This window comes from Mirounga leonina, unplaced genomic scaffold, assembly GCF_011800145.1.
Source record: "Mirounga leonina isolate KUSES-001 unplaced genomic scaffold, KU_Mleo_1.0 Mir_129, whole genome shotgun sequence".
NCBI lineage: Eukaryota > Metazoa > Chordata > Mammalia > Carnivora > Phocidae > Mirounga > Mirounga leonina.
In genome coordinates, this window is record NW_023270323.1 from 50511943 (window position 1) to 50532663 (window position 20721).

Genomic DNA, 20721 nt, shown 5'->3' on the forward strand with positions numbered 1-20721 from the left:
GGCAAACTGGACACTCAATTACCCAGGAGCCCTTCTGGAAGGGGATAGAGTCTGCTTTCCCAGTTTCACAGGTTCCATGTAGCAAATGGTTAAGGGACTCGGCACTGTGTTCCAGAACTGTGAGAGGGATGAAGAGGTGCAAAAACAGGACGCCCTCCCCTCCACTTGGGGAGACAAGTGTGTTTGACTTAAACCAGGGTTTTTCTGTGAGTTCTTTTTTTTTTTTTTAACCGTTTTATTTATGTATTTGAGAGAGAGAGAGAGAAAGAGCATGAGCAGGGCAAGGGGCAGAGGCAGAGGGAGAAGCAGACTCCCCACTGAGCAGGAAGCCAGACATGGGGCTCGATCCCAGGAACCTTGAGACCATGATCTGAGCCGAAGGCAGATGCTTAACTGACTGAGCCCCGCAGGCGCCTCCTCTTCTTGTGAGTTCTTTGTCACATTTGGGTTTCCTAACTTTGATTGCAGTTCTGTGTCCCAGTGATGTGTCTTGTAGTGAAGGGGGCGGGGAGGGTGTCAGCAAGTGTGAGTTGTGGTTCTTCTGTCTGTCTCAATTTTCTGCGTCTACCCAGTGATGTCATGTTAGGCCACTGATTTACTTGCAAAATGAGGATCTCATCCAGCCTCTTGGTTATCCCCTTGGGATTAGAGGTTTCCATAAAATAATGAATGTAAAAGTTTCAAATGTCATTTGGGTAGGAACTTTTATATCTTGTATGGTGTCTCTAGCTAATGTATATGATCAAAGATTTTCCTCCTCCTGAGTCCCTTGCTTTCTGTCCCTTTCTCCCTTCTATTTCTGAAAGACTTGTAGATGCCATGTAACTAACACATTAGTTACATATTATGTCTGTGTCAACTATGGAATTGCTTCTAAGTACAATACTTAGTAATAATGTGAAAACATACCTCTGTGAACAAGATGGTTTTCAAGAGGAAAACATTTTCGTTTCCCCTTCACAGTTTATGGAAGGGCAAAACAGCATTATACTTTAGAGTGATCTTTTGCTTTTGCAGTGAAAAATTAATATTGGGTAATTTTACGCTGCTGAGATCTATCTTTCTTTCTTTCTTTCTTTCTTATTTATTTATTTATTTATTTATTAAAGATTTTATTTATTTATTTAACAGAGAGAGAGACAGCGAGAGAGGGAACACAAGCAGGGAGAGTGGGAAAGGGAGAAGCAGGCTTTCTGCCGAGCAGCGAGCCCGATGCGGGGCTCGATCCCAGGACCCTGGGACCATGACCTGAGCCGAAGGCAGATGCTTAACGACTGAGCCACCCAGGTGCCCCTGAGATCTTTTTTAAAAAATGAATTTATTACAAATTTCATCTTGCTCTAGCTGGTTTTAATCATTTTTTGTGAAGAAGATTTTTACATTAAAAAAAGATGAATGCAGATTTCAATATTTATCGTACATAATAGGGTCTTTTGGAGAGAGGCAGTCTTTTTAGGGCTTAAGGGCATTATAGTGGGTGGATGTGGACCTGGGCTCCAGCCCAGCTCTGTGATCAGCTGCTGACGGTTGAACCTACCTGTTTACTGTGAGGTCTGTGTCCCTAGATAAAACTGAAGGCACCACCACTCTTCTAGGCCCCGTGAGACAGCGGCTAAGAGTGTGGGGCCCAGGGGTCCACCTTACAGATGTTGTGGAAATGAAATGACGTTGTCCAGGAAGCATCCAGAACAGTGCCTGGCGCGCTGCAAACACTCGGTAAATGCTGCCATTATGATTATTTTAATGTAGCAACTCATTCTTCAAAATATGCCACCTGTCACAAAGAATCTAAAGTGAAGATTAGATTTCTGAAGTTTTGTTGCTTTAAGGTCACTTCAAACAAACGACTTTTTAAAAATTCCATTACTTTCTTGTTTGGATATAATTTACAATTTGAAAGGTGCAGAAGGGGAAAATGAAAGTGTCTCTCACTCCTCTTCTCCAGCCATCCAGCCCCTCCCCAGAAGACCGATAGTGCTGTCAGTAGCCAAAGACTTTTAAATTTTAAAAAATCCCCACACTGGTGACACTGGAAGTAGTGAAAGATGGAGGAGAGGCAGGGGAATGGGGAGACAGAAAAAGAGGAGGAGGGGGATTCAGCTGGGGTCTGAACTGCAGAGCCCTGAACCGTGAGCATCGCCCTCGCTTACGCCCCTCTCTGAGGACCCCAAGAGGTACCCTGCAGCTCGGGGTCCACTGGGGGCTCTTCCACCTTCCCTGCCTTGGAGCTGTGGTTGGTGGCCTCCTGGCCTGTGTCCCGAGGCGGATACTGGCAAGTTGACCTTGTTCCAGTCTGGGGTGCGGCCAGGTCAGATGAGCCTTCTGTTGTCTTCTGAATGCAGACCATTGTTTGAAGGACTCTGGAAGGTTCAGGAATCATCCAGAAGTTGAGATCCTTGGCTTCTCTAAACAGTGGGATCCTAAAGTTAATTAATCCTCTCTCAAGGAGCAGCTCTGGGGTTGTGGCTGTTGTCTGTGTTCAATCTTCTGACGCCCTTGGGGAATTATGTTTGGTCAGGGAGTTCTGTAGCCTTTACAGAATGGTGAATCCAACACAACTGTGGAGAATGCTAGGGACTTTCTCTGACTCTGCAAAGTTAGTTTTCCCCCCCTAGTTTCAGTTGAAACCTATGATGCTAAATATATACAGTATCCGTCATTATTTTTAAGTATCTTTATTTATATTGACCTTCCCCTAGTTTCAGTCCTTTGTTCTGGTAGCTTCCTGGGGTTCAGGAGTGATTCCGTTTCGCCCCTCAACCTCCAAGAATGTTTGTTCCCTTTTTATCCAGCCAAATTAAGTTTTTCTTTTGAAACCTAACGTAAAGTCCCTTTTCTTCCTGGATCACACTAATTACTTCCCTTCCCACACCTGTGGTACATATACAAAGAAACTGAAGCTGAAGGACGGGTTGTGCTCCGAACATTCCTTTTGAGTGATTGGGTTGGAAATTCAAACGCATTTTCTCATTAAAAATAATAATTAGGCTCCCACAAAGGCTATTTAAAAAATGATAAAATGGGACTTGGTGAACTTTTAATATAAAAGTTGAAAGAATCATAAAGTGGGTCCCTGTATACTGACCACTTAGATTCAGCGTTTTGCCAGACCCACTTGCTCACCCTATCTGCCTGGCTGTCCATCTGTCTACCTACTTCCTTGCTGGACTATTTGAAATCAAGTTGCAGACAAGGTTACATTTCTCCCTAAATACCTCCACCGTGCCTCTTGTGGGATTAAGGACTTCCTTCTACATAACCACAATACCATCATTATACCTAAGAAAATAGACAGTAAGTTCTCTAATACTGCCTTAACCCAGTTTCCTCAGTTGTCCTCAAAATACACTTTATGGCCGCTTTGCAATTTTTATTATTGATTAAGATCTTGAGCTAGCTTCCAGTCAAGCTTTACATGTAGTATTTGGTTATTTTAGTTTCTAACAAAAGCTAACAGTCAAGTACTGGGCAAGGGAAGAAACTTTCTTGGCCTCTGGCAGTATTTTGAAATCTTTGGCTACTGGTCCCTCCCTGTCTCCCTCTCTCACTCTTCATGCCTGTCTCCAGATCCGGGGGTGCTCCCGCTGCCCTGAGCCCTCCATTTTGCCATCCCTGGCATATAGCTGATCTCACACGGGTATTAGCAGAAATCTCAGGGACAGCTGCATTTTTCAAGGGACCTGTTAGACGAAGACGTCTGTAAATCAGGGATTCCTAGCTGGGCATTGCTCATGTAGGCACGTTTTGCTGGGGGAAGCCATCTAGGCCTCTGTCTGTTCCCCGAGTGGTCTTTGCTGTCCAGAATGAGTTCTGGCCTCCAGTATCATGGGGCACTTGGACAAAATAATGGTAACCGAGTGACTGTATGCCCTGGGAGGGATTTCGTGTCACGGGTGGGTAGACTAGATCCTATCTGGATGTCCCCTCCCCGCCTGGTGACAGTTTCGGAGGCGGGTGGGGAGGGCTATAAGCAGCTGTTTATCTGGGGGTTGTTCAGAAGTTGGCAGGAGCCTGAAGTTTCACGACAAAGTTTAGCACTTCTTTATATACTGACTTCCATTGTCTTCTTGGTTCCATATAAGCTCGTTTGTTTTCCCCATACATTTTAAGCTTTTTAAATTAATTAATTAATTAATTATTTTTTAGAGGGCAAGCAATCCCCAGCTGATGTGTTTTATTTATTTATTTTTTTAAGATTTTATTTATTTATTTGACAGAGACACAGCGAGAGAGGGAACACAAACAGGGGGAGCGGGAGAGGGAGAAGCAGGCTTCCCGCCAAGCAGGGAGCCCGATGCGGGGCTCGATCCCAGGGCCCTGGGACCATAACCTGAGCCGAAGGCAGACGCTTAACGACTGAGCCACCCAGGCACCCCATTTTAAGCCTTTTTAAATTTGTCTGCGTGAATGCCGTGTTGGGGATAGTCTTAAAAGGTCTGTGACTTGGGTTCTCTCTGTAGCCAAAAAAAGAAGTCATTTGGGGATGATTGAGTTTTGTAGAATTTGTTTTGCATTTGCCCCTTATATTGGTGTATGTAATTGATTTAAACTGCATTTAAACAATTAACTTCATAAAGGAGGTTGTTTTGCAGAAGCTCGGAGATCCATCCTGCTCAAGTGGTACTGGGAGGCCATGTGGGGGCTGCTCATGCCTGGTTTTCATGCAGGCTCTCACCAGTTTTTAACTGTGTGCCTTTGGCCAGGTGACATACCCTCCCTGAACCCATGATTCCTCTTCTCTAAAAGGATAGTACCCACCTCCTAGTGTTGTGACCATCTCAAACCCTCAGGGCCCACGGCTAAAACTCTACCTATGTAATTTCCCCCTTCAGAGGTCTAATGAAACACATTAATGTTTATGCAGCAAGCAAACTCACTGGAATAGAGGTCATAAATAGCCTCATGTCAGATCAGAACAGGTTTTGCCACCAATGAGTTTGTCAGATTTGGTTTTGCTGTGAAATGAATTATAAAAGCTTTTTGGATCTTACCTTGTGGAGCCAAGAGGGTGGGTGGGCTTGTGTTTTGATCACCAGTCACACTTGGCGGATGGGGCTGGAGAAGGCTGGGAATGCTGCGAGCAAACTGAGGTCCACAGAGGTACAGTGACTTGTTCAAATCGCAGAGGTGGCCAGTGGCAAAACTGAATAAAGAAAAGCCCTTTTAGGGAAATGTCCATCTATTGATCTTAGTAATCCAGACCAAAAATAGATTGCTCTTGGGCACTGTGATTTGTGTCTTCGCTAAAAACAAAATAGGGTGTGTGTATGTGTTTGTTTAGAAGCAATTTTCCAACCAAGCTTGGTGTGGGTTATCTTTACACTAGCAAGTGCCTTTTCCATCACAGAGTTGTCGGGTCATCCTGCTGAGAAACCCTAGATTCTGAAAATGCATACCCTTTCCTGATAAAAGGGGAAGGCTAGCTATCAGAAGCATAAAAATGTTCCTTGGTTGGAACAAAGCTGCTCGGGGGAGGTCACAAGGACCTTCTTATCTGTAGTCTCTAGTTATTAGCTTAGTCTTCCCCATTGTCTAGCAACCTCGAGCTATGCCCGCTGGGTTTGAGGAATGCCATATCTAGGCTATTCCTTCTCAGCTCCTGTGACCACTGAGGTCAGTTGGAAATACAAGTATTATTTGGAAACAAGCTAAAAAAACTGCTTTTGATTTTGGGGGTTGACCTGGAGCCATTCCTCAGACCTCTTCCTCAGTTCCTTGCCATGTACAAGCTTTTTTTTTTTTGAATACCACGTCTTCTTTTGTGACCTTCTTAATGGGATCTTGGCAAAACACAATACGTCGAGTGGGTCCTCAAAATGCAGTGAATTAACCAAACCTGACCGGGTCTAGGAAAAACCCAAAGGAGTTTGATAAATGCTGGAGATGAGGCTACGGGCTTATTTTTGGAATAGGCTGAGTGGACCTGGGGTTGTGGCCTCTGTCGGGTGAGCTGTGATGTTGGAGTGGGGAGGGAGGTCAGCGATGGGGGCCAAAAGGCAATTTTGTAGTTGTTCATCCCGTAAGCTGCTTTGGAGTCTGGTGTTGAGCATAAAACCTGTCCTCCTTCCTGCTGTGCTCATTGGAAACCATAAGTTTGGAAGTTTGGGGAGCCTTGAATCTAAGTTGTGAAATATGAGAGCAAACCAGCATTTTGCATTTTAGTAGAAAAGTCTCTAAATGATGAAATATTGTTGAAAGAAAACAAATTAAAATATACCTTAGGCAGGCATTTGTAGTTGGATGGTGCCCAGTTAGAGGCCCAGTTCTACATGTGCAGAGACCCAGGCTTCCAGAAGGTAAGAGGCAACAGTATAAACAGGCAGGAGCCAGGCTGTCTGATTTGAATCCAGGCACTGGCACAGAGTAGCAGTGTGACCTTGGGAAGGCCACTCTACCTTCCTGTGTCTTCCCCATCTGTAATGTAAGGATAGACCTCTAACTGTGTCCTCGGTTTATTGTGAAGACTCCATGCTTAGCTCAGTGCTGGCTCATAAATGCTCCGTAAATGTACTGGTTGTTGTTGTTAGTGGTAATAGAGACACGAACTACTCTGAGCCACACTTCTGTCTCTTCTGGAACACCATGTCACCCAAAACCCTTCCCTTTCTTACCATGGCTCTGTCTGCTTTCCGTGCTGACTCTGATTGCTGGTCCCTTACTGTGCTGGGCTTTCCAGCTTGTATGGACTTCTCCGCATGGGTTACCCCAGCTGGAGAATTGGGGTGCACCTCTGGGCTGTGCCCAGGATGCCTGTTCACAGTCCTTTCCCTGCCCTCTCCCATCCCCTCAATGTCTCCGCCAGTCCCCCCTGTCTTCACGGGCTGCTCTTCTTCCCTGCTGCTCCCCCTCCCCCCCCACCACCCCCGGTCTCAACAGATGTCATCTCTTCTTATTTATTGTGAGAGAAAATGGAGGATACCATGCACCTTGCTCCCTCAACTTCCTTCAGCCCACTAGTGAGGGCTCTAATTCACAGCCCGCTGCTTCAGGAAGAACTGGGTGTTTTTGTTTTGTTTTGTTTTGTTTTTCTATTCCAGTGTTTGCTCTGTCTTCTTCATATGGAAATCTTCTCAAGGCCATCACTCCTTATTCTCAGTCTCTCCCTTTTGCTCCTTCTGTGTATACATACATTGGTTGCAGGCACTTAGAGGCAAAACAAAACTCCAAACAGAAATGTCTTCCTCTCACCCTTCTTTTTTTTGCTCCTACTGGGCTTCCAGAAAGAGTAAACCGAGCCCAGTCTCTATTCTTCAACTCAGGGAATCTAGTCTTACCTTCCGGGCTAACTGAAAAACTGTGCTGTCCAAGGCCACGAAGATCTCCTGTGGATTGTTTTTCCTTCCTACTTAATTTAATTTATTTTTTCATTGTATTTATGTATTTGTTTATTTTGGGATTTTTAAGTTTACTTCAAGAAAGTACAAAAGAACGGGGAGTAAAGTACAACAAAGAGAAAGTTAAAAAAATTCAGTGGCTTCCTAAATTTGAAACTAATGGTTTCCCATGAGTTCTTCTTTGTTGCCTGATTTGTCTGAGTACTTCTCGATTCCTTTTCTAAAGGGTCTTCTTAGGTTGTTTGTGTCCTGTTTCTTTTTTTAAATTGTGTTAAGAACATTTAACATGAGATCAACCCTCTAAACAAATTTTTAAGTGCAGGATACGGTATTGTAGACAGCAGGCGCCTTGTCATAAAGCATGATGGAAATGTTACACCCGTTGAATGCCAGCTACCCATTTTCCCCTCCCTTCACTCCTGGTAACCACCATTCGACTCTGCTTCTATAAATTTGACTATTTTAGATGGCTCATAAAGTGGAATCATGCAGTATTTGTCCTTCTGTGACTGGCTTTTTTCACGTGGCGTCATGTCCTCCGGCTTCATCTATATTGTCACCCTATGGCAGGATTTCCTTTTTCGATTGTATGTATAGACCATGTTTACTTTATCTATTCAGCCACCAGTGAACATTTAGGTTGTTTCCAAATCTTGGCTCTTGTAAAAAATTCTGCAGTGAACATGGGAAGAAGATAACTCTTTAAGATCCTGATTTCAGTGCTTTTGGATAAATAGGCTAACTGGGACTGCTGGGTCATAGGGTGGTAGTTCTATTTTTAACTTTGTGAGGAACCGCCATATTGTTTTATGTAGTGGCTGCACCATTTTCCATTTCCTTCCTATTTTAATTGCTCTCTTGCAGCATCTGACCTAGCTGACTGCTCATTCCTTCTGGAAACTCTATCCCTCTGTGTTCTAGAGGAGAACCCTGGCTTCTCTTCCTTGGCCTCCTCAGGGAGTAGATCCAGTTGCTCAATGGATATTTCCATCTGGTTGTTCCCTCCCCCTCACCCCTTACCTCTATCTCCACGTGTTCAAAACCAAACTCGTGATATTGTCCTTTCCATGCCAAGTATATTAGTTTGCTGGGGCTGCTGTAAGAAAGTACCACAAACTGGGTGGCTTAAACAAGAGAAGTTTATTATCTCACAGTCTGGAGGCTATTATTCCAAGGTCAAGATCAGCAGGGTTGCTTCCTTTTGGGGGCTGTGAAGAATCTATTTCAGGCCTCTCTCCTAGTTGCTGGTGGCTTGCTGGCAATCTTTGGCCTTTAGAAGCATCATCCCATCTCTGCCTTTATCTTCCAAGTGTCTCCAAATTCCCCCTTTTATAAGGACAGCAGTCCACTCAAATGGCCTCATTTTAATTTGATTACCCTTGTAAAGACCGTGTGTTCTGAGGTACTTGGGGTACTTCAGTGTATGAATTGGGAGGGAGGTAAAATTCAACACCAAGCAAACTTCCTTTTTTTTTAAGTTATTTCCCATCTTGATGAATGGCATCAATTTCCACCATGTTACTCAAGCAGAAACTCGAGCATCATCCTTAGCAAGTCACTAGCCCTTATATGAACTTGGGCCTCAGAGCTCACAGAACTTGGAGGCAAAATTTTGGAATAGAAACCTTCATGGCAACATAGGTTTTCAAAGGGTTCTGTGATTCCCAAATGGCTGACAATCTCTGCTTTATATTTTTCCACCACCTTGGTATAAAAGTTATACAAATGAATTTTAGAAAATTACAGGTAAGTATAAAAATAAAATTTAAAATTATCCTCTTATTCGGTTACCTGGAGTCACTTAATATTTTGGTCATTGCTTTGTACATCTTATGCCTTCATGCATTTTTTTTTTAAAGTAGTGGGACCATACTGTATGTAAGATGTTGAATCCAGCTTTTCTCTCTCTCTTTTTTAAAGATTTTATTTTTTATTTTATTTTATTTTAAAGACTATTTGTTTATTTGACAGAGAGAGAGAGCACGAGCAGGAGTGCACAAGCAGGGGGAGCAACAGAGAGAGAGGGAAAAGCAGGCTCCCCACTGAGCAGGGAGCCCGATGCAGGGGCTCGATCCCAGGACTCTGGGATAATGACCTGAGCTGAAGGCAGATGCTTAACCGGCTGAGCCACCCAGGTGCCCCTATTTATTCATTTTAGAGAGAGAGAATGGGGGGAGGGACAGAGGAAGAGGGAAAGAATCCCAAGCAGATTCTGTGCTGAGCATGGAGCCCAATGTGGGACTCGATTTCAGGACCCTGAGATCATGACCTGAGCCAAAATCAAGAGCTGGATACTTAACTGACTGAGCCACCCAGGCACCCCTGAATTAAGCTTTTTAAATTCAACATTGTATCTTAAGTGTTTTCTCATGTCGTCACAAAATCTTTATAATTTTAAATGATGAATATTATTTCATCGAATGGGTAGACAGTGATTGACTTAGATATTTTCTTATTATTCCACTGTCAAACATTCAGGTTTTTGCCATTTTTTTGACTTATAAATAATGCAGCAAAAACCTTTGCTATGAATTTGGACTCAAATATTTTGTTTATAATTCAGGTATGATTCTTTTTTTTAAAAAAGATTTTATTTATTTATTTGACACAGAGAGAGAGAAAGAGAGACAGTGAGGGAGGGAACACAAGCAGGGGGAGCGGGAGAGGGAGAAGCAGGCTTACCGCACAGCAGGGAGCCTGATGCGGGGCTCTATCCCAGGACCCCGGGATCATGACCTCAGCCGAAGGCAGACGCTTAACGACTGAGCCACCCAGGCGCCCCTAATTCAGGTATGATTCTGCGGGAGGTGAAGGAGAGAGGTGGCCAGTGTCTCTAAACAAGTTATTAGCATAAATTGAAAACTAAATTTACCTAAGTTGACAAATGTTTTAAGGCATTATTTGTGAATAGTTCCTTTGTGATTTCAAAGTTATTTTTATTGAATTCCTATGGTAGGTCACGGTAGATTCTCCAGTCAACTGCCTTACAGCGGTTCTTTGTATTCTATAACAGGGCTGTCCGTTAGAACTTTTGGGATTGATGAAAATGTTCTTTTTCTGACTTGTCCAGTATGGTAGCAGTTAGCCACATGTGACTGATGAATGCTTAAAATGTGATTAATGCAACTGAGAAACTGAATTCTTAATTTTATCTCATTTTAGTTGACTTAAACTTGAATAGCTACTTGTGGCTACTGGCTACCGTACTGGATAGTACCGTTCTTTTTTTTTTTTTTTTTTAATAAAGATTTTATTTATTTATTCATGAGAGACAGAGGCAGAGGGAGAAGCAGGCTCCCCGCGGAGCAGAGAGCCCGATGCGGGGCTTGATCCCAGAACCTTGGGAGCATGACCTGAGCCAAAGGCAGACGCTTAACCGACTGAGCCACCCAGGTGTCCCTGGATAGTACCGTTCTATCAAGATTGTGACCAAACACTTTTACATTGCTTATCTCTTCCCAAACATTCTTCTAAGTGCTTTATATATTAGTTTATTTAATCCTCACAATGATTCCACGAGGTACTCTTCTAGTTATTATTGGTGTATAACAAATCAACAGTCACTCATTTTGCTTAGGAATCTCCAACTTGAGCAGGGTTCATCAGAAACAGCTCATGTTTGCTCTGTGCGGCATTAGCTGGGACTATAGAATCTACTTCTAGGATGGCTCATTTACATAGTTGGCAAGTTGATGACTGTTACTGGTTTCTTTCCTTGGGGAAGCTTGGGCTTCCTCACAGCATGGTGACTGCATTCCAAAAGCAAGTGCCCCCAGAGACAGGAAGTGGAAGCTGTCTCTTAGGGCCTGGGGCTTGGAAACTGACAAAGCAACACTCCACCCTATTCTATTAGTCAGGCAGAGCACAGAGGATATATTCAAGGGAAGGAGATACAGACTTTTCCATTGGAGCGGGATCAAAGAATTTGGGGCAGAAAGGTACAATCATTTGATTTTATTTCATAATGAGGAAACTGAGGACAGAATAGTTAAATAACTTGCCCAAGGTGACGCCCCTAGTAGGTGGCCAAGCTGTTCTTTATGCCAGGCAGTCTGACCTTATAACCTCAGTGCTATATGGCATCTCTCTCTGTAATTCATGTTTCCCTAATTTAGATTCATATCATCTTCAGTTTTTCCATGGTACAGTAATTACGAGATTAAGTGACTGATACCTGTTTGTAAATCACAGACTCTAAATATGTAGTGTTTGCAAGGGTTTGCTACATGTCAAATTAATGAAGACACATTCTCAACCACCTGATTCAGGAGGGGGTGTGGCTCCAGTTCCGAGCCCCTCTGCTTTCCTCCCTGTTCCTAGTGCCCCCCAAAGAGAATTGGTTATCACCTCCAGATTGAAACAGACCTGATTCTGAGTAAAACTCTCTGTCTTAGAGGTTGTCTGCTTCACCTATTCCTGTTGCATGGAATACGTGGTATTAAAAAGGAATTAATAAATAAGACTTACTTAGAATTGTAAAAAGAGTTAAAGAAATGTTTCTGGTTTTTACCAAAAGGCTGGCAGTAAATCCTAAGTTAGATGATATATTTGCATATGCTTAGGGAAGTGTGTGTGTGTGTGTGTGTGCACGCGTGCACGCATGTGTGTATGTGTACTTCCATTTATTTGTCCATTCATTTAATATATTAATTCCTGGAAGATAAATCAGAAAAAAATATAGGTTATCCCCAATTCTAGAGATTGTCTGATAAAATAATGCAACCTTGTACAAACTTAAGAAACCAGCAGTTTCCTTTCCTGTTCAAAGGTAATGGGTATTTCCATGTGAAAGATCGATAGCCCTTTGCTGTATGGCCTCTGGTTTGCAAATCAGACTTCTGTTTGATACCGTTTGCTGCAGTGATGAAATGTGGTTATTTCACACCTGCTATTTGTCCCCTACAATCATTGCCACACAGATCCTTTTTTTTTATCAAAATACTCTGAGAGAGCTTATAATTAAACGTATCTAGTTTTCCGGTTTCTGGGTTTCTTCAGCAACGTTATGAATCTCCCTGATGTAGAGAAAGAACTTTATTTCATCACTTCAGAATCTAAGTATTCCAAATAAGGACACTTCATTTCTTTTTTTTTTTTAAATTTTTTGTTAACATACAATGTATTATTTGTTTCAGGGGTACAGGTCTGTGATTCATCAGTCTTAGACAATTCACAGCGCTCACCATAGCACATACCCTCCGCAGTGTCCAGCCACCCCATCCCTCCCACCCTCCTCCACTCCAGCAACCCTCAGTTTGTTTCCTGAGATTAAGAGTCTCTTATGGTTTGTCTCCCTCTCTGGTTTCATCTTGTTTCATTTTTCCTTCCCTTCCCCTATGATCCTCTGTCTTGTTTCTCAAATTCCTCATGTCAGTGAGATCATATGATACTTGTCTTTCTCTGATTGACGTATTTCGCTTAGCATAATACCCTCTAGTTCCATCCACGTCGTTGCAAATGGCAAAGTTTCTTTTTTTTGATGGCTGCATAATATTCCATTGTATATATACACCACATCTTCTTTATCCATTCATCTGTTGATGGACATCTAGGCTCTTTCCTAGATGGACATTGCTGCTATAAACATTGGGGTGCGTGTGCCCCTTCGGATCACTACATTTGTATCTTTGGGGTAAATACCCAGTAGTGCAATTGCTGGGTTGTAGGGTAGCTCTATTTTCAACTTTTGAAGAACCTCCATACTGTTTTCCAGAGTGGCTGCACCAGCTTGGATTCCCATCAACAGCGTAGGAGGGTTCCCCTTTCTCCGCATCCTCGCCAACATCTGTCGTTTCCTGACGTTAATTTTAGCCATTCTGACTGGTGTGAGGTGGTATCTCATTGAGGTTTTGTTTTGTATTTCCTGATGCTGAGTGATGTTGAGCATTTTTTCATGTGTCTGTTGGCCATTTGGATGTCTTCTTTGGAAAAATGTCTGTTCATGTCTTCTGCCCATTTCTTGACTGGATTATTTGTTCTTTTGGTGTTGAGTTTGATAAGTTCTTTATAGATTTTGGATACTAGCCCTTTGTCTGATATATCATTTGCAAATATCTTCTCCCATTCTGTCGGTTGTCTTTTGGTTTTGTTGACTGTTTCCTTTGCTATGCAAAAGCTTTTTATCTTGATGAAGTCCCAATAGTTCATTTTTGCCCTTGCTTCCCTTGCCTTTGGCAATGTTTCTAGGAAGAAGTTGCTGCAGCTGAGGTCGAAGAGGTTGCTGCCTGTGTTCTCCTCAAGGATTTTGATGGATTCCTGTCTCACACTGAGGTCTTTAAACCGTTTTGAGTTTATTTTTGTGTGTGGTGTAAGGAAATGGTCCAGTTTCCTTCTTCTGCATGTGGCTGTCCAATTTTCCCAACACCGTTTGTTGAAGAGACTGTCTTTTTTCCATTGGACATTCTTTCCTGCTTTGTCAAAGATTAGTTGACCATAGAGTTGAGGGTCCATTTCTGGGCTCTCTGTTCTGTTCCATTGATCTATGTGTCTGTTTTTGTGCCAGTACCATACTGTCTTGATGGTTATAGCTTTGTAATAGAGCTTGAAGAAGGACACTTCATTTCAATTAAATCTCACATTTTTCTTTACTCCCCATCCTACCTGGCCCCCTCCTTCATTTGATAATTCTCTTCTCATTTTGTGTCTGTGAACTGGTACTTTGCTGCTTATCTACCTAGTCGGCTCTTTGTTATTTTCGTTGACCACATCTCATGACGCCTGTGCCCGGCTCTCTGCTGCTCACCCTCCTTCCTAGAGGGGATGCGGGTCCCTGTGTGCAGGGACCTCTCGGGAGCCTATGCATGGCACCCCGGCAGGCCTGGATCTGGTAATAAGCCCATGGGATACTTTGACATGTCCACAAGTAAAGTTCTCCATTTCTTCAAAAGATGCCCCTTTCCTAGCTGCCCTATTTTTGAAGTCATAAAATAGGTCCTCACTGTTCTTTTTTCTTCTGTTGTCCCATGTACACCTTCGACAGCATTTCTCTCAATCTGTGATGATCTGCTCATGCGTTTTATTTAGGGACTGTTTCTAATGCTCCCCTACATGTTCTAAGATGTTCTTGGCCAAGTCATGTTGTTTATCACTATATCCAGTTCCCAGCCTTGTGCTTTTCACGTGATGGGCAGACAGTGAATTTTAATTTGGATAAGTGCATGAATAAAAAATGCACAGTCTTCCATTTTTATGTTTGTCCCCCTGGGCCAAAATCTTGATGCCGTCCTGGATTTTTCTCTCTTTTCCATATTCTAGATCTGTCAGTTTACTAAGTCCTTCTTTTTTTTTTTTTAAGATTTTATTTATTTGCGAGAGAGAGAATGAGAGGCAGAGAGCATGAGAGGGAGAAGGGTCAGAGGGAGAAGCAGACTCCCTGCTGAGCAGGGAGTCCGATGCGGGACTCGATCCCGGGACTCCAGGATCATGACCTGAGCCGAAGGCAGTCGCTTAACCAACTGAGCCACCCAGGCGCCCAGTTTACTAAGTCCTTCTAAAACATAAGCTCCACGAGGACAAGCCTCTTTGTCTGTCTTACTCAGTGATATATCACACGTGCCTAGAATGGTACCTGCCGCGTAGTTGAGTATTTATTATGTTGTAAAAGTGGTTGTAAATGTTTTACAAGTATTTATTTCATCTTCATGACACCCAGGAAGGGTGGGTAGGTTCTAATGAGTATGTGCCTTTCACAAGAAACTGAGTCATAGAGGTGCTAAGTTATTGCACAGCTACTGAGTGGTAGAGTCAGAACTTGAACCCAAGGCTCCTGGGTCCATGCTCTTACCTGCCCAGCGCCCTGTTATAATGCCACCAAACGACTCTGTGTTTCCTTTGTGCTTGACACTCCACCTGGACATGCTTTCCGCACTGTGTAGGTCCCTGCTGCAGGCGAAGAAGTGGAGCCTGGCTTGAGAGGTTTTAAAGAAATGACGCAGGTTGGGACCTAGGCTGTGAGTAGCAGGGACAGGATGGGAACTCGAACGTTTAGCCAAGCTTGGCCCTCAGCCTATGTGTTGTACTACCTGACCCGCCAGTCTCTGCGTGGCCTGTGGTTTTGGGAGATGACTCAGATTCCATGTGAACGTTCCCCGGGGTCGTCAGGTTGGTCTTGTCCCCAGCAGACGTGTGATGGAGCCGGGTGTATTTCTTTCTGTAGACAATGGTGGCAGCCGCACGTTGCAGTCCAGAACAGAGACGACCCCGGCGCCCACCAACAGTATGGGCAACGGACACCCAGAGTATATAGCATTTGCGCTGGTCCCCGTGTTCTTCATCATGGGTCTGTTTGGCGTCCTCATCTGCCACCTGCTTAAGAAGAAGGGCTATCGTTGTACCACAGAAGCCGAGCAAGAGGTGGAAGAGGAAAAGGTTGAAAAGATAGGTAAATACCTGCATCCTTTTCATGGAGAGGTCGGTGGGGACGATTTTCTTTTCTTTTTTTTTTTTTAAAGATTTTATTTCTACACCCAGTGTGGGGCTCGAACTCACAACCCGGAGATGGAGAGTCACGTGCTCTACTGACAGAGCCCGCCAGGTGCCCCAAGTGAGGGCAATTTTTAAATAAGGAATCAGTCATAGATACTTTCATCTCTACGAAGCAAAATGATCCATCTTTTTTTTTTTTTTTTTTTAGGGGTGGGTGAAGGGGCGGAGGGAGAGAGAGAATCTTAATCAGGCTCCACACCCAGCATGGAGGCTTTTGAGGGGCTCCATCTCACGACCTGAGCCGAAATCAGACGCTTAACCGACTGAGCCACCCAGGTGCCCCCAAAATGATCCATCTTAACAGTAGGTGGTATGTGGCATGTCAGTATAGATTTCGTAGTGACCACACCTGGAGCTTGAAACCTGGCTTTCACTTATTTAAACACCTACCAGCTCATTCCTTGTGGCTTTGGGCAAGTTACATATGCTCCGAACTTCTGCTCTGTGTAATTTAACTGGAATTTAATCTTAGTTAATTTAATGCCAATTTAATTAAGATTTTAATTTAATTTAAATGAGGACAGTAATCTCCATCTTGTAGGATTATTGTGGAATTTAGAAGATGCATTTGGTGTTTGGCACATATGGCCACTCAGTAAATACTAATCCTTACTATTATTATTGAGAGAGCTTCTAATAAGAGCAATGGGGAATTTAAATAGCTCTCACCACTTTTGTGGTATTACTTTTGCTGGGGGAGTTCTGTCTTCAATCTATGTGATTGGAATTTATATTTATTAAGTAAATAATTGTGTCAACAGCGCAGTAAAAGTATGGTAAGAAATGGTGCCTTAGTATTAATTTGAGGGTGTCTTATCTTTTCCTCTTAACATGGAGTTGTTGGTAGTATTTGGAAAAACCCAAGAAATAAAATCCTGTTTTCTCCATAGATGTTCTTTCCAACCATCCTTTAGGGACGTTTCCTGACTTGTATTTGGGGGAGTAGTAGCTAACCTTCCATATCCCTTTCAGGTCCTCATAGGGCAGTTTTTGCAGAAGAGGACATTTGGAGTTGGTCACCTTTCAAGAGAGCCAACGGGTAGAGTGGGGAGAGCTTCTTCCTTCCTTGCCAGCCGGCTGGCCTCTTGGTTTTTCCCATCCCCACTGACCTTTGAGGCAGAGAGAACCCGGCTGCAGGATGAGTCATAGGTAGCTTATGAGCACACCAAAGCTGAGTGTTTGTCAACAGAAAGTGAGCCTCCCCCCTCCCATCCTTCACAGACGCTCTGTAGGCTGGCTTAGTCAGAATTTGCACTGTCCAGCCAAACGCTCATTTTCATGGAGGAGGAAGCCGACTGGGGTTGGAGAAGACACTTTTCCAGGGACGTGAGTAGGGCATTGCACCCCTTGATTCATTCTCTGTGAACTGGGATCCTTCCCTTTTCCTTCCTCCCTGAAATTACAGTTTCCAGGTGGAGGTTTGATTTTTCTTCAAAGACTGTCCCATAATACAGTTTCCTAAGGTAAACGGAGTTTGTGGGCAAATAACCACAGCCAAAATTTAGGTCATTTAGAAGTGTATTTATATGAAAGGAGAGTCTTCTAAACATGGATGAATAATGACCCCATGTAAAAAAGAAATCCGTACTCTAAATTTATATAGTATGTCTGCAATTAAAACAAAATCCAAGGAGAATTTTATCTTTTGATGAACTGTTTTCTTCCCATTTCCCCAAAGGGTTTAAAGGAATAATGAAAGAGAACTGCAGCAGTTAGGACTGATACACACGCAGGAAAGTGAGTGGGTGTTCGGACTTGAGAAGAGCTTGATGGCTAATTCTGGTTCTTGTTATGTCTGTCATGCCAAGGAAGTCATGCTGGGCTGTGCCTCAGACAGTTTGGGGCTGAAGGAAGAAAGCCTCGACCGCTCGACCCTTGGCGCCACGGCTGAGCTTTCTGGAGACTGTTGAGTGAGGTCTCATTGCCTCCACAGAGGTGACCGATTCTAACCCGTTCTCCCCTCCTCCTCTTTCAGAGTTGAATGACAGTGTAAACGAAAATAGTGACACCGTTGGCCAGATTGTCCACTACATCATGAAAAATGAAGGTATGGATGTTTTAGTGTTCCAGAACAATTCAATATTCATGTTTTATTAAAAACCTGCCTCGAAGAGTCGGTTTGTATGAACTCTCCTGTTGATCTTTCTAGTCATTGGCAGCACCTTTTACCTAATTAGGCTCATGAATACGTCAGCTTCCAGATTATCCCACCATGAGAATTTCACCTAAGTGTGTTTTTGCAGAGTCAGTGGGTGTGAGTGATTGCAGAAAGCCAGCCCTGGAGGCTCACCTTCAAATCCTGGCCTCACCTTGATTTGGGGAAAGTCACTTTACCTCATGGAGGCTCCGTTTCCTCCTCCGTTAAAAGGAGGGTAATAAATAATATTTACCTCATTGTACTGTTGTGACATCCTGCACATAAAGTGCTCAGTACAATAGGCACTCGAATGTTGTGTATTCCTTTTTTTGTACTTTTAAAAAAATCATGTTAAAATACACCAAACCTAAAAAAGTTACCGTTAAATGTACAGTTCAGCGACATTAAGTACCTTCGCATTGATGTACAGCCATCAGCACGGCCTAGTTCCAGAACGTTTTCATCCTGCCAAACTGAAACTCTGTACGCATGACGCAGTCGCCCACTCCACCGCCCTCCCCCAGCCATCCTCTGGCAACCTGCTCTGCTTCTGTCTCTGTGGATTTGCCTGTTCTGTGATCTATTCTGAAGTGTTCAGACTTTTAAAAAGTTTAACCTTTGTGGACAGAAGCATTTTTTCCCTCTGAAATGTACTCTAAACTTCTGACTTCTGAAACAGAGGATGAACTGAATCTTGATTAGATAAACGAGGGTCCTTGTTCTGCACACTGGCTATTCGCTGTGTAGGATACCGTTACAGAGGTGCACAGGGTGAGGCCCTCAGTAACTTTTGGAGTGTGCAGAACTCCTTGCCCACGTCCCCAGTAGCTGCAGATCGCCATACTTTGAGTTCTCCTGAGAATCAAAAAAAACACATTTTCCTTGAGCTCTGGCTTGGCCCTTGTCAGAGCTGAGGGCTACCGGGCACACTGATGTGGCTGAGCCATTTGTCCTAAAGGTGAAATACCTCTGTACTGCTCAGGAAATACCTGTTCTGCCCCCAGCCCTTCCTTGGGGGACCCCACCCCAAAACCCTCACTGTCAGTGCGAGCACCTGCCTGGCCCAGGTTTTTTGGCTTAGAGAATCATCAATTTCAAATGGTTCAGCAGAATTTTCCTTGTTCTTTACAGTGTGCTTTATGGGTGTCATCTCATTTAATCCTCAAAATATCCCACTCAAGTTGGTATTGTTATACCCATTTTCCAGGTGCAGAAATGAAGGCTCCAAGTAGTTGAGTTCACATGGTTAGTGAACAGCCTGGCCCTCGCTGGGTCTCTTTCAACTACACAACATGACCTCTCCTCTCATAATTGGTGGGTTTCAGTTTCTGCCGGATGTAAAACCAGATCATCAACTTTAATAGAAGGGTATTTAAAATAAGAACAAAAATGACCAGAACACTTGGCTTTGGATCTCTGTCTTCCAGAGACCTTCCTTCAGGGAACAATATTTGGTGGTGCTCTTCTTCAATACTCAATGGTGTGCATTTCTTCTACATAAAAAATGGTTTTTAATTTGCACAAGCAATACACAAATATGTTCTCGGCATGGAAACGCCAGTCATTGCAGAGGTCCGTGAGTGAGGCACGGAGTGACATGGCTTTGGGGATCTTGGGCCTTTGGGACCTGAGCTTCTAAGAGCTGGAGTAGCTGCTAAATTAGTGAGTGTGGGGTGAGGTGGGTTACTGACTGTTGAATCAGAAATAAGTAAACCCTGGAAACATTGCAGGGGTTGAAGTTTTATTTTTTTTTTCTTTTTTTAATCCAAGGATTTTATTTATTTGAGAGAGACTGAGAGAGAGAGAGCACACACGAGTGGGGGGCGGGTTGGGGAGGGGTAGAGGGAGAAGCAGACTCCTCGATGAGCAGGGAGCCTGATGTGGGGCTCAATCCCAGGACCTGGGGATCATGACCTGAGCTGAAGGCAGCCGCTTAACCGACTGAGCCACCCAGGCACGCCCCTGTCCTTTTCTATTTTATTATCTATTTTAATGCTGTCCTTTTCCTTTCTGGAAGTAGCCTCTTTGTTTCCTCTGCATTGATGACCGGTAGGTCCATTGGATAACACCTAAAGCACTGTTTTCCTTCTCCCTCCTCTAATCCCCAGTTCTCTTCCCTCTCTTCCCCTGTCCATGCTTTCACTTGTCTACCTGTGATTTGTCCAGGGACCTGTGAGGATGGGGGGTGGCTCTGATCCTTTGTGTGGCCCTTGGCTCTCCTTGGCCCCCAGGAGACATCTGACCTCACCGGAACCCTTTTCCAGACATGGCTGGTGTCCAAACCACAGCTGGGGTATTAGATCCATACTTGGGTCTCTTCCCAGTTTATAACCTAGCTTTTTAGTTTGCTTTGAGGCTTCAGTCCTCTATAGAACAAATGCGTTTTTAATCTTTTGTCTATGTCATTATCAGTCTCTGAACTTAGTATCAATTTAGATCTGTTGATGTTAATTTAATTTTCCATTTTTTTAATTGTAAGCACACCCTAATATAACTTTTCTTTTAAAATTGAAAAAAAAAGGAGTAAAATGAAGTACAGCCCATCCATTACCACTTGCCATGTTTATTTAGGTTTTCTTTGCCTATATTTACATTTTTAAAAACATCTGCAATCATGATTTATGAATAGTCTTCTGCTTTGCATTTTTAATTTGGCTAATGGGGTAATATTTCACCTGTACTCATGGTGACATTGTTTATGGCTTAAATATATCATGTCTCAAATGTTGCAAATCAGGTTAGTTTATATTAATCTCTTGAGGGATA

General features: G+C 43.4%; 1 protein-coding gene across 2 annotated transcripts in view; it reads left to right on the top strand.

Annotated features, from left to right (window-relative positions):
* Positions 1 to 20721, top strand: part of RELL1 (RELT like 1) — a 63369-nt gene that overhangs the window by 16740 nt on the left and 25908 nt on the right. Inside the window, exons 1-3 of one of the 2 annotated variants that reach the window (XM_035005158.1) lie at positions 345 to 425; positions 15490 to 15714; positions 17794 to 17865. In XM_035005158.1, coding sequence (XP_034861049.1) covers positions 15552 to 15714; positions 17794 to 17865 — 235 coding nt within the window. In that variant the 5' untranslated portion in view covers positions 345 to 425; positions 15490 to 15551. Of the gene's footprint in view, positions 1 to 344; positions 426 to 15489; positions 15715 to 17793; positions 17866 to 20721 lie in introns of those variants that run through there. The other variant, XM_035005157.1, reaches the window with a different exon arrangement.